Here is a 14,294-nt window from a genome sequence, read left to right on the forward strand (position 1 = left end):
ATGAAGTGATGTGAAACCTTTCTTGGTGTCCTCTAGCGGGTATCTGAATATAGAAGAAAAATTATAATTTGTTTATCTGTTTAGGAGTGTCCAGGCATGTGGGAGATGCACTCAAAAGCCGTGCCTCACCACACCTGAGAAAGATCTGTGCTATTGGGATTCCTCCATGGGGTATCATTGAGAATCAGAGGGATCTCATTGGAAAAGATGTGAGTTGAATGCATTTTAATAACAAAAGCCTTTGTGTTCATGGGATGTTAGAATTTTCTTGCACAGTTGATTTTCTTCTAGGTTAACTTCACTAGTTTGATCTTTTTTTTCATTATAATAGAGGCTTAGATTTTACTCAGCAACAGAACTTTGTGCCATGTTGAGGCACTGCATTTTGCTTTTTGTGTGTAAATGAATAGCTTTAGAATACTTGTCTTCTTACAGGAAATTGTCATTCCTTTTTTATATTTCATAATTATGTAGGTAACTCTCTTGTAGTTGTAAATGATGTTTTTCTATATTAAGGTTCAGAATGAACAAACAGGTTAGCAGTGTACACAAATAAGCTATTTATATGTGCATTATTTTACTCACAGTCTATTTTATATTCACAAACTATGACTTTTTGTGAGGGCATAATCTACTCAAGTATCTAAAAATACTTAAGTAGTAAGGTGAAATCATTCCTGATAAATGTTAGCTCATGTATTTTTAATGGGAATTCAACTCAGGGTAACTGCCATGATATTCCAGTTGTTGCAAAGAATGTCAGGAAATGACTTTAAGGATTACAAACCTAATCAGAACTGTTTTTTTTTAGGTATTAATTATGGGTTTGTTGCTGTTAAGAATCAAATGCTAAGAATCAAATGTTTGAATAGCTCAAAAGGCATGATGTAGAATTTTGAGCAGCCACACTGTCATGAAGAAATATATAGAAGTGAGGGAACACAAATCGTGGTATTTTGTTGGTTTATTTGGTTAGCTGGTTCCTTTGAGGACATTTTTGTTTTGGTTTTCTCAGGTAGTTTGCTTGTACCAGACTCTTGGTAACCCACTCAGCAAGCTGAGTACGCTCAACAGCATGCATTCTCATTTTCTAATGGCAGATGATGGGACAGTAGGCAAGTATGGGAATGAAATGATGCTCAGGAGGAATTTGGAGAAGTACATATCACTTCAAAAAATACACACAAGTGAGTGTTGCTTTATGACAGGAAAACCTATCCTAAAATATCAGGAGGTACTTGACATTTCATGTTACATATTGTGCAACTTGATTTACCATAGATTTCACTGAGGTGAAATGTTATTGATTACGTGTGTCTTGAACTCTAAAACTTAGGAAAATTAAAAGGACAGCATTTTTATAAAGCATTATGCATTTGGATGAACTCACAAATGGGTTTCTCAGTTGTAGAGAGGTCTAAATGGCCCAGATTATTCAGTAAATACTGAGCATTTGCTCACTTCATTTTCATGTCATTGCTATTTCACCACTAGATACTTCCTCAGCATTTTGTGAGATGGAAAGATTGTTACATTCAGTGTAATTCAAATCTTTTTTACCATGTGAACTACTTTTGCCCTCATCACTCTACTGCAAGCCTGTGACCTCCTCAAGTACAGCAATGAAGGGCGGTTGCAGAAGTAAAATCTTTAGTTAATGTTTGATATATTGCATTATTTCCACCATTTATTTATAGAGGAAATAAATTACAGTAAAGAAATAATCAAATATACATTTATTATATAGACAATTATTTCCTTTTATGCATTAGATTGAACAAATTATTTGTGGAAGTTAGCTCTTACCTAGTCATTCAAATCTTGAGGTTTGTTAAAAAGGCATTAATATTATGATGTTGATGTTGCTTCCTTTATCTGCTCATATAATAGAACTGACAAACTTAGAAACCAACCCAGTTTTTAACATTTTCTCATACTGAGCTTCTTAATTTGACTCTTAGATTTTCTTAGTATGGGCTTTTGCAAGTCAGGCTTTCACTTTCATTTCTATTGCATTGTACTTGAAATTAATTTCTGTTCTTTAAAAAAACCTTCCCTGCTGATATAACACTTCAAAGAGTCTCTGAAGAAATACTTTTCTATGTGTGTAGGTAAATACATGGCCATTGAACATGTTTCAAATGTCCTTGCATGTGACAACTATTATAAAGAGGGATATTTAGAAGGGTGTTCTTTCTTCCTGATGTTCACAGTTTTTTCAGTAGTTTTTAATGACATTTTTTGATCTGTTTGAAGAAGTTTTCTGAAAGTCTTAATAGATGTAAGTGAAACTACAGATGGTGAAGATTGATTACAAATTATTTCCTCTCCATGTTTAACCATGTATAAATATTTTTTCCCCAGATGTTTTGACTTTTGTGTGTGTGTGACTGAGATCTGTTTGTAACTGGTTAGGTATGTTTTGAAACAGGAATGGGCCAAGGTGTTCCCATAGTTGGGCTGGTGCTGGAAGGAGGCCCCAGTGTGATCCTGATGGTGTGGGAGTATGTGAGGGCCAGCCCAGCTGTGCCAGTGGTGGTCTATGAGGGCACTGGCAGAGCTGCAGATATCCTGGCATTTGCCCACAAGCACACAGGTGACACAGGGTGAGTAGTGGCATAATGCTCCTCCTTCTTGCTCTGCCATGCTGGCAGGCATCTACAAACCCCTGTCTCAAAACTGCTGAGATAATTTCTGTTGCTTCTAGTAATGATGCCCCTCTGGTCTTTTGACAGCTTTAACTTCCGTGGTGGGAGAATGGAGTTTATTTCTTCCCTGCCTCTCAAACTAGTGATGAGATAATAATTCTGCCAAAATTTTTATGGCTTTTTTTAAAGAGGGAAAACTGCATGTAGCTACACTGAGTTATGAAATTACTCACCTTTGGTGAGACAAATTAATGGATGATCCCCAGAGTATTTGCCATTGTTTCAGCTCAGCCATGTCTCCAGCTATCAATATTCTGTATGTGGACTTGGATTTGGATTGTACAAAACTTTTGAGACTAGAGCTGCTGTAGGAGCCTCAGGCTGGAGCAGAAGGAAGGCTAAGTTTCCTCAGCCTCGGTTTTGGGTTACTCAGTGGTAGCCCAGATTTGTCATACTTGTCAAGGTGTCTGTGTCACCACCAGTCCAGTCTCAGATGGAGACTCTATTGAACCCACCTTGGTGAAAATGTTGCATTCAAACTGGACATAAAAGTATATGTTTGCATAGCCAATTAATATTATATGTAAAAGTTTTTCAAAGTCAAAGAGCTTTTTAATTAAAAAATTTGAATTTTAAAGAAAAGCCCTGGGTTCACTCCCATTAAGAAAATAAGTTATTTAGTAAACTTTATATCCTAATTGTTGTCTTATTGTCTTTTATGAATATACTTTTGGATATGTGGTATTTGCCCCTAGTGTGTCCAAGAACTTTTTTTCTTCACTTGCTTTCCCCCCTATATTTATGATATTTTTAAAAAAATCATTATATAAGAAAGAAAGGAAAATATTAATGGAAAGGCTAACAGAAAGACAAAAATGTGAAAAAGAAATGGGAGAGATATGAAGTCTAATGAACAAATGGTAAGGAAATTAATTTTATGCCTATTTTTCTTTATTGAAAGAAAGAAAAATTACTTTAAGTAATTTTTAGTTCTATGTTCGCAGAACATCCTTTGAAAATTGTTAATTTACTCATGTGTTGTATTTTCAACAGTAAATATGTGTGTCAGAACAAATGTGTATGTGATTAATAATTTATATTATAAGATGACTTTGCTTTGTGTTGAAAGACAGATTAAGTCAACAGAGAAGTAGGAAAAAAAAAGAAATTTGTCCTACGCTTCATCTTTTCTGAAGAGTCATTTGGGTGGGTAAGAAGTATTTAAAATAGAACTGTCATTGATCATATGTCTGTTTTCCAGGGATCTGTGCCCTCAGGTGAAGGAGGAGGTCTTAATGATGATTCAGAACATATTTAGGTTGGAACAGAAACAGTCCAGTCGTCTATTTCAAGTTTTGTTGGAATGCATGAAACACAAAGAGTCTGTGAGTAGGGTTCATGTGCTGACTTGAGTTAGACTTCATTTTCTGTTACCCTTTTTGCTCTTTCCCTAGTGGGTTGGCATGAGCAGAGGTGTTATATCGAATATAAATATAACACAAATGTGTCTGTGCCAATTTCTATATTGGTCTACAGAGTAAAGTAGCTCTACAGAGCCTGTTTAGTTAACTTCTCAAGTTTCAGTTTCAGCCATTGTTAATAAAATGAGAGACTTTCTGATTTTAGTGGAAGACCAAATATCTTTGTTTTCACAAGAAAGATCAAGTAATTCCTATATTTTTCTTCTCTAGTAGAGTCTTGTTTGTAATTTAGAAAGGTGTCCTTCCATTCTTCTACTCACAACAAGAATTGTGCTAGAACTTGTCTCTGAAACATCACTGGAAATCTCCTCCCTCCCTCCAGCTGCCAGCCATTCACTTGAGTAAACCATATTGGCTGTCACCAATCACCACCTTATTTTCCATGTGCTTTAGTTTCCAGGAGGATCTACTCCATGATTGTAAGCTGAAATTAACTGCCTTACAAGTTTTCCAAGTCTTTCTTTTTAGCCATTTCAAAAATGGGACTTATGTTTCCCCTTTTCCAGTTACTTTGCCAGTCTATTGCAACATTTCAAGTATGATGGAGTTCCCAGTATATAGGCAAGTAATGATAATTGTTCTAATAATTATTAAAATGGAAACTCCCCAATACTTTTTTAGTATTTTTTGTTTTACTTTATTGTAGTGTCTGTTTTCTAGCTGAGAACTGAGTGAATATCAACAAATGTTGCATTTTTACATTTCTCAGGTTTAAAGGTTAACTAAAAGGAAACATACCCAAGTAGACTCCAGCAGTAAGTTTATTCCAGTTTTCCTGAGGTACCATTGCATTAAAAACCTAAATGGTGGACTTTCTCTCTGAAACAAAGGAAAATTGTGTCTGGGCCCTTGCCATTGTTTGTGTTGAAATGTATATGATTTAATCTACCACAGCCCATACAAAGAAGAAATAAATACAGACTTCTCTGCCTCACCTCAAACAGTATACTTCTGCAATTCTAACAGATAACCATATTTGATGCTGAGTCAGAAGATGAGCAGGACATTGATTTGGCAATTCTGACGGCACTCTTGAAAGGTATTGAAAAATATGACCTGTTTTTATCTGGCACGTGGTCTCGCTGACTTATCTTTACAAAGTAAGGTAGTAACATATATGTGTGAAAACTGATAGATCCCTTGCTGCCTCCTAGGTATGAATAGATCTGCTTCAGATCAGCTAGATTTGGCATTGGCCTGGAACCAGCTAGATATTGCCAAGAAACACATACTTGTTTATGGACAACACTGGAAGGTACTATTACCTGTTTTTTCTCACCGTGTCTTTACACTTTGTTTTAATGACTAATTTTTCATTATTTGCATTTGTCAAGCTTTAATTAAGGAATAGTTTGATGACTGCACTCAGTCTTTTGTAGTATACTTTGATATTGGAGGAGCATTATCCTTAAAATAGTGAAATATTCAACTACACAATGCATCAGATCACATTTGTTTTTCCAGAGAAGAGATGATATCCTAATGTTGGTTTGTGTCGTGAGCTTTTCCAAGGAGTTTCAGTGATACTTCTGGATACATATTTTTCAAGCCTGTGCTGGCAATCAGTAGGCGTTAGGGATATTTCATTGTAGCTTAGAATACTCTTTTCTCCAAAGATATAAACCCCAAAGAGTTGTTGCATCTGTCTTCCTAGCTCTAGACTGAAATAGAGAAATCCCAGAGTAAATCACCAGGTAAAAAAAAAAAAAAAAAAAAAAAGTAATGTCATTATTTCAGATATTATTTCTGAGGAATAGCTGCAATGGGAGAGTTATGATCTGATTATAAGAGATGTCTCTGCTCAACTTAAAGTGTAGAAGTAGAATTGTAGAGACCATACCCAATAGTAGAGATTTTTTTGACAGTAAATGTGAGGGGGCAGAGAAGGGGGCAGAGAAAGCGAGTGGGAGAGAGAGGTTAAACACAAGATACCACTGCATGGATTCCTGCAGTGCCCTGTTGGTTATTCTTCACCCTGGTCTTCAGAAGTGAGGTGCCTGAATTGTTCTTCTGGAGGTACCACTTTTAGACAGTCTAAAGTCCTGGGTACTTACAAGATGTGCTGTTCCCATAAGGGAAATCTCACTCCAGTAGCTTGAGTTGGCATGCAGATAAGCACTTGCTTCCTTTCTCACAGTTTGCCACAGTGGGAATTTTTGTCCAGGTGCTAAGCAAGTCTTCACCCCTGTTAGGCCTGGAATTAACTCCTTCCTGCTGTGCCATTTATGCTTCAGGTTCTGAAGCTTTATGCTTCAGGTTCTGTTGTTGTGTCTTATCTTACGAGGACAGTGTTTTGGGACAGCTAAGTGCATTCTTCAGGTTCTTACAGAAGGCAAGCCGTGATTTAGACCTGCATTAGTTACATATGTGTGAAAGAACATAGAGTATCAATTAAATTATTTAATTAAATTTAAACTATGGTTTTCAAATTTTCATAGGTAATCCAGTATTTAATATAACCCTCTATAAGTGAGTTTTTTGTGTACCTAAGAAGATTTTTGTAGATGACAAATACAAAACTCTGTGCCTGAACACATTTTTTTTCCATTTGTTATATGAATTAATATTTTCTTCAATAAATAAAATGGTCCAAGAAGTACTTAGCAGAAGTACTCTTTAATTCCCTGCCAAGGATTAGAAAGTTGATTTTTTTTCAGTCCCACGTGTATTTTTTTCTTTAAAACATAAATTTTGAAAAATGGGCAGTTGTATATATATCTGAATGACCATAGCTGGTTGTTCGCCACAACAAGAGACTTGATTTTCTAAATCACCAGACCATATTTTCCATGGTGCATAAGGCTGACTATAGGGAGGACTATGCCTGGGATGTCTACAATTGAACATCTATGAATTAAGATAGGATATTGGAAAAAATTTATTCATGAGAAGCATTAACTATAACAGTTGGAAGAGGCTCCTTGGGGATGTGTTGAGTAATAAACCACAGAACCACTTGAAAGATGTAGATGTGGCACTTAGAGATGGGGTTTAGTTGTGGATTTGTCAGTGTTGGCTTTGCTGATTGACTTGATGATCTAAAGATCTTTTCCCAGCTAAGTGATTCTATGATTCTATGTGTTAGGGAAATAATAGCATCCTTCTGATCCCCATCCCTTCAACACAGAAGGGTTAGGGACCTATTGAGCAGGTGATCCTCTTTACTCCTGGCTTTTTCAAGGTGAATGTCAGTTCAGTTCTTCCATATTTTTGACAATATTTCCTGCTCTTCTGTGTACTTGGATTTTCAGATGTAAAAGTCATCTTTTGGGATAGGTAGATCAGCACTCAATATTCTCATTTATATATTTTAGGAAAAACTTATTCTTTTACAGATTGTTCTCTATTAACTTAAGGATAAATCCTAATAGGCTGTGTGCCTTTAAAAAATGCTTGTAACTTATATCTGGCTTATATTCTTGATTGCAGGAGATAGGTCCACTAGAACTTTCTTCTTCCTGTCATTCCCAAAATTCTGTTTTCTCTCTACAAAGTAACTACCTTGCTTTCTCTTATTCTGCTGTATTTTTTCATGTTGTAATTAATGTACTTCTGTTATCTTTGTCTTTACAAATTCCTAACTGTATTGATATGCCATACTTTGACAGCTTGTTTTTTTACAATTTGCATATTTAATATCTACTGTCTATGTTGCTGATGTTAAAGGGGATAATTTCAGCTGTACTTCAGTTCTCTGGAAACTCTTAGGTGAATACCACAGGTAAATGCCACTACCACTTCATGGATGGTTTCTATAATCTTTTCTACTGATGCTTCAGTTTGACACAGTTCCACAGATTTTTCTGCCATAGAAAAGGTACAGCTTTGACAGGAGACTTTCCCAGCCTGTTCAGTAGCAAGTAGTAGGGCAACAAATTAGTTTGCTATGTCTACAGTAGCTTTAAGTGTTTCTTTTATACCTGCTCATCCTGTGTCCTTACAGGTCCACTGGCAATCCCCCTACTCCCACTCTGCTTCTGATATGTTTGAAAAAAATCCATATATCTGTTCATATCTATTTCAGTACAATATTCAGCACTATTTTGAATGAAAGTGCACTGTCAAATAGTAATTGTGTTCTCCCATTCATGTAAGATTTAAAGATCTCATAATAAACAAGCCTCACATCTTTTGCTGCTTCTCCAAGGAAAAATTACAATAGCATATTCTCCTGAATGCTTTTCTTTTCCAAGCAGGGAAAAAAAAACCCTAAACTTTTTCACGCACTGAATAGGAAACAAAAAAGCAAATGTACAAGGATGATTTAAAAGCTTGCCTTTAAAATAGTTGCTTTCTTAATTAAAGTGAAGCAACACTCTGACAGTCAGGTACCACTGGACCTGCAATTATCAGGGGCTACATCTTGTGAATTGTTATTGTCATTATGTGTTGAAATTTTGAGTTGAATATTTAAGGATCAGCTCTTAGATGATTGTGGACTCTTATAATATTTTTGTCTATTTAAATGTTTCAAGGAAACATGTATAATAATGCATGTATCATGGCCATTTCTTTTTAGAAGTCTAGCCTTAGAACTTTAGAAGGTAAAGGTTATAACAAGCTGTGCCTGTGTTTCTGTTTATATGTCAACTCTACCTCAAATACCAAATAACACCATTCTAATAGTTACAAAAGGGCTGCTGACCTCTTCAGATGCACTGCCAGCTCAAGGACTGTAAGGAGATATTTAAGAATTGCAAGAGTGGCTAGTCATTCTCAAATATTTCTGGAAGAAAACCCAATAATTCAGGATCAGTGCAAAAGTTTTCTTTATATGTGTAAGAATTCTGTAACATTTATTGGTCATCTTTTAACATAATTTCTGTCAAACCTCAGTATAGATATGGAAGGTACTATTTTCAAGTTAACATTAGCACTTGCCCTGTTAGTGCTCCAGTCTCCTCATTCTGCTCACCCCACTGCATTTCCTGTGCATATGTGTTCTGTAGAAAAACTATATGGATTTATATGAATCTCATATGTCTAACTCCTCTGCCACTTGCATGTATAAGCCCTGTTAGTTCTGTTCAAATGCCATGAGTAGAGCACTTCCACCATTTGGACACTGCTTGTCAGTAGACCTCTGTTTTATGTTTCCTTTGAGGGAGTTTATTTTAACATACACTTTCTGTCTCATGTTTGGAAAAAAGTTTGCTTTAAGGAACTTGCAGTTCTATAGAGACTTCTCTATGGCACTTTTGAAACACCTTTTGTCATGTGTCAAAAAAAAAAAATAAAAGGCTTCCTTTCATGCCTTGCATTATCATACTTTATCTTCTGAACTGAATTACAGAGTAGAGAATATATTATCAGAGTCTGGTTGTAAAGCTACATTTGTAGAAATCTCTACAGATGTTGGGTTTATGGAAACTGTTTTACTTCCCCTCTATTGGCTTTTTATACATATGTATCCTCCAGCATATTTTTCTTTTGCACTTGCACATTAAATATACATAGAGACAAGCCATTGTGGTGGAGAGATTACTAGCTCCAGGAATGTTTTATTTATTTCCAAAAGTAATTTTCTAATATTTTCCTTCAACTCTGTCCACTTGGAGGTTGGTGCCTTGGAACAGGCAATGCTGGATGCATTAGTCATGGATCGTGTGGATTTTGTTAAACTGTTAATAGAACATGGAGTGAACATGCACCGTTTTCTTACCATATCTCGTTTGGAAGAACTCTACAATACAGTGAGTGTTTGAAATCCCAGTGTACCTCTTTAGATATGAAAGCCTGGAAAAATGCTGTTTTGCTTAAGGGGTATGATGATTAGGCCACGTTTTTATGAAGAATTTTTGAAAAAAAAAAAAAAAGGAAAATTAATGGGTTTGATTATTTTTTATTGTAATGTGGGGATCTGGAAATGGTGTACCAGGTTGTTATTTTTGATTCACTGTCATGAACTAGATTGAGTACATATTGGAAACTAATGAGAAATATGTTCAGATTTTAATCTGATATGAAATATGCACTTAACTTGCTGAAAATTTTATGTTGTTTAGACCAAATCTTTCTAGAATAAGTCAAGATTTAAGATAGTAGAGGTGTGTTGCTGTTTGGTTTGAAGTCTTTGATTTGTGGGCAGAGTGGGGAGAGTTTGAACCACAGTAGTTTATTCTGAAATTTTTTTAAGCTGCTTTCTTATACTGTATTAATTTTCTAGTGTAAAGTGACACTTTTGTTTACTGTCTTTTCTGTTCACACCACAGAAACAAGGACCATCAAATCTACTTTTACACCATCTAGTTCGAGATGTGAAACAGGTAATAGATATAGGAAAGGCTGAGGATAAAAAATGCTAGATTAACACTTCAGTGTCCACTGGCAAGCTGCTCTTATATAATACAGGGGAATTTTGGAAATAGAAGTGATAGCTTCACTACTGCAGTCATGTGTCTGCTAAATGGTTTCATCTTAATTCCACTGGCCCCCTAAGCAAGTAACCAATATACTGCTGCTGAGGTTCCCAAGGGTCCTGTACCTTAATTTCAAAGCCGAGGAGTTTATCCAGATCAGACTTTCTTTCTCATGTTACTAAACTGGCATTTTGAAGTGATTGTAAACAAGACTTAGTAAATTAGTGTAGTGATAATGCTCATTTCTTTAAGGTTTTCTATTTTTTCCCCAAAGTTAAGGTCTTTCCTTTTTAGAGCAGTAATGAAAAGATACTGTGGCAAGAGATATTTGGATGTGCTGCATTGCCTAGGAGAACAGAAGGTGGCACTGGATGACTACTGCATGGAGCACTGGTTCCATTAGTGATTTAGCAGCAGCCTTGTTATTTAGATACATCATTAATTTATTTCACAGTTCTGTTATCTGTTGTTCCTCACAGCACTACTTAGACAGGAGGGGATGAGCTGTTCTTTATGCATCTAGACATCAACACAAGAGATTCCTAGAACTAAATCTAGACTAATTGGCTAATTATTTCCAGAGTGTGATTGCTAAAATAAAATGAAATTGTAAGTCTGACTGTTTGCAGAGTTCTGTTGGATTCATGGATTCATTTTGTTATTGTGGGTGACTTTCATGTCAGTCCCATTTATGGTTCTTTAGTTAGATGTAGACTATCTTGGTCTCAATAACAACTGTTTTCTCTGTTTTTCCATATGAACATTTGAGATCTAATTTATGTTATAAATCTGGAATCTATATATTGAAATGTCTAAATCTTGAAAAAACGTTGAGCTTCTCCAAGCTGAGAAATCTCTCTTCTTCACTGAAATGATGGATATGATTGCTTCCCTAAAATCCATATATATATTTGTCTTTCTGTATCTCAGGACACTTTGGGAAAACCCAGTGTATGATCTAAAGATAAGCTTTTGGCACCTGACATCCAGTAACGTAATTAATGTAAAAAACATCTGCACAATTTAAAAACTTTCTCTGCCTTTGTGTAAGCTAAGCTTGGGATCTGCTAACAGGTCTAAATGCTGAAAAGCCTTTTGCACCTGAGCTTTTCTAAGTTTACATAAGTGCTCTGTGAATGGGTTATGCAGTTGCAGTCTAATTAATCATGGTGACACTGTAGTTGGGACAGCTAACAGAGTGATGTGACCCTGGATTTCAGAATATTTTCTGTTACTGTGAACAGCTTTGATGCTGCTGTGATTGAATGAAGATACATCAGTCTGCTCTGATGACATAAAAGATTGGGATTAGTGCACAGTAAAGTATCTACAAGCTTAGGTATTCACAAGTACTTGCCTGACTCTCAATGACCTGGGACTGAGTGGCCTTAGCTGACTGTACTGAGGCTTGCTACTGAAGTATATTGAAAAAACACCCTCAGTCCACTGAAGAAAAAGACTTTTCACAGTCTGAAAGGCTTACACTGCCTTGAATATGTAACATCTCTGATCCCATTTATATACAGGCCCATTTTTCACTTCAAAGAGTTGCAGTTTAAGATTTTACCAATAATTTTAAAAATCCGCATGGAAAAGAATATATTTTTCAGAGAATTTGTTGCAACCGTGCATCTTGGAAGGCTAGTGGAGATGGGCACTGGTGTTTAAAGCAGAAGAGGTGAGATATTCAGAAGGTAGAGCTAGTGCATGTACTGCTGTTGTCCTAGTTGTCAAGACAGTCAAGACAGCCTTCACAGGACAGTTCCAATCTCTAGGAATTACTCTGCTTCAGTTTAAAAGCATGCTTCAGCTACTTCTTCAATTTTAGTTAATCAAAGTACTTAATCATACCATGCTAGTTTTCTCTTGTTATGGGAAGGTTTTTATCCCTACCTCTGCTGTTGGTGCTTGTCCTGAGGAACAGTTACTCTCACTGTTGGATGCAGCTGATCTTGTGAACATTGCAAAATATGCAATATGGGTACAGTGAACTGCAGGAATCACATTTTCCTCTCTTTTCTAGAAGAGTTCCATATGCATAATGAATAAGTACACTTTCCTTACAGATGCACACTTTTCCAGATTTTCCCTTACAATAGGAAGGTGATGACATGGTTGAATGTTGGATATAACAGCACCATTAAACATTTGTGACATTTGGTGTTTCAGAATAGCTTTTCTTTGGATTACAAGATATCACTGATTGACATTGGACTGGTGATAGAGTACCTCCTCGGTGAAGCTTACCGGAGCAGCTACACAAGGAAGCATTTCCGAGTTCTCTACAATGATCTCTACAGAAAACACAAGGTAGCTTCTTCCAAAACACTGGTCACCAAGAAAAGCCAAAATGTGACACCTGAAAATAGCTCATGTTGTCATCCTGGTTTGTCTGAATTTAAATGTGTGCCATGCTTTTCTGTTTGAGAACTGTAAGATAGCTTGCAATAAAAGAGACAAAACCCCAAGATTATTTATGGTTGCTAAATTATTTATTAGTTCAGTAAATTTACCTTTTTGTTCAGTATCTGGGTTGCGTTTTGTCTATCATTCATCAATAAGGTATGATAAAACTGTGCCAACCACTATTTTCCCTTTTTTGAAACAGTTCCATATTTACTTCTTGCAGCTTGAGCTGCCTCACAGAAATACTTAATTCCACATGCCTTGGAGTAGACTTAGGGCATATGAGCAGTCTCCCTATTGGTTTTCCAAAATCAGTAGCTTACAAACAGCCTAAACTTCTCAATAAATTAGCTGAAAGTCATTCCAAACATTGCCGAATGTGTAGATTTGCTGTATAAGAATAAGCCCTAGTTTTTGGAGTAGAACTGGACATTTAAGTACCTCCATATGTTAAAAAACAAACAAAAAAACCCTCTTAATCCCCATGAAATGTTTTCATGACTAAGAGAAGACCCTAATAATGATCAGGGAAAATGAGAAGAAATAATGAAACCTGCAACTTGGAGTGAATAGAAACAGAGAGACAGAGCTTTCTGTGTGTCACTCGTTTTTAACATAATGCTTTAAAAAGATGTGAACAGTTATAACACTTTTCATTCTTTCCTAATGAAATATGACCTTAACAGTGATAGGTGAAACCATATAATCATATAACTAGGAGTTGTTGGGAAGAGCATTAGTGATTCAGCTTCCTTCCCTCTTAGCCAACACTGAACAAAATTTACAGAGATGATGGATGTGCCATCCTTCAGAGGAAATGATCAGCAAAAAGTTCAGAGAGTTCTGTCTTTAAAATAGCTTATGGCATATTTTATAAAGGCTGGCATTCAGAAATGCTTCCAGACCGGGTGATTCCATCTGTTGAAACACTGCTTATTGCTATTTGTGGATGCTATGTGTGGAAAATCATTATTTTGAATTCAGAGACTCAGAAAAATACTTATTTGTTAACAGAAGTGTGAAACAGGCCATTTTTTTTCCTTGATGGTATAAGCTTCAGTGTTATGGTGATTTTTGACTCATTAGTTTTTAATAACATCAGTTTCTACAGCACTATTGTAGTCACCAAGTACCAGCAAACTTTATTTCTAGTTTGTATTTCTCTCTTCATGTTTTATGGATTGATTTTGGATCTAGAGAGTGGTCTCAAGCTTGCCTCAAAGCCTGTCTCATGCCTTTCATCAGAGTAATCAGATGGAGAGTGGAATGGGATCCACTGAAAGTACTTTGCATTCTCAGTTCTTCAGAACTGCGCAGCCTTACAAATACAAGGTAATATAATTGCTTATTCTAGACTTTGCTTAGGACATATTTTAGATATGTTGGCCAGGCTCTTAATT

The 14,294-nt window shown here is 36.0% G+C and overlaps 1 protein-coding gene across 1 annotated transcript in view; it reads left to right on the forward strand.

The window, feature by feature from the left end:
• TRPM6 (transient receptor potential cation channel subfamily M member 6) overlaps nt 1-14,294 on the forward strand; it is an 89,318-nt gene that overhangs the window by 27,388 nt on the left and 47,636 nt on the right. The window contains exons 6-15 of the mRNA XM_077790427.1: nt 85-209; nt 1,016-1,187; nt 2,432-2,606; nt 3,910-4,033; nt 5,096-5,168; nt 5,284-5,384; nt 9,688-9,822; nt 10,342-10,395; nt 12,658-12,798; nt 14,092-14,226. Coding sequence (XP_077646553.1) covers nt 85-209; nt 1,016-1,187; nt 2,432-2,606; nt 3,910-4,033; nt 5,096-5,168; nt 5,284-5,384; nt 9,688-9,822; nt 10,342-10,395; nt 12,658-12,798; nt 14,092-14,226 — 1,235 coding nt within the window. The remainder of the gene's footprint in view (nt 1-84; nt 210-1,015; nt 1,188-2,431; nt 2,607-3,909; nt 4,034-5,095; nt 5,169-5,283; nt 5,385-9,687; nt 9,823-10,341; nt 10,396-12,657; nt 12,799-14,091; nt 14,227-14,294) is intronic.

This window comes from Lonchura striata, chromosome Z, assembly GCF_046129695.1.
Source record: "Lonchura striata isolate bLonStr1 chromosome Z, bLonStr1.mat, whole genome shotgun sequence".
Lineage (NCBI taxonomy): Eukaryota > Metazoa > Chordata > Aves > Passeriformes > Estrildidae > Lonchura > Lonchura striata.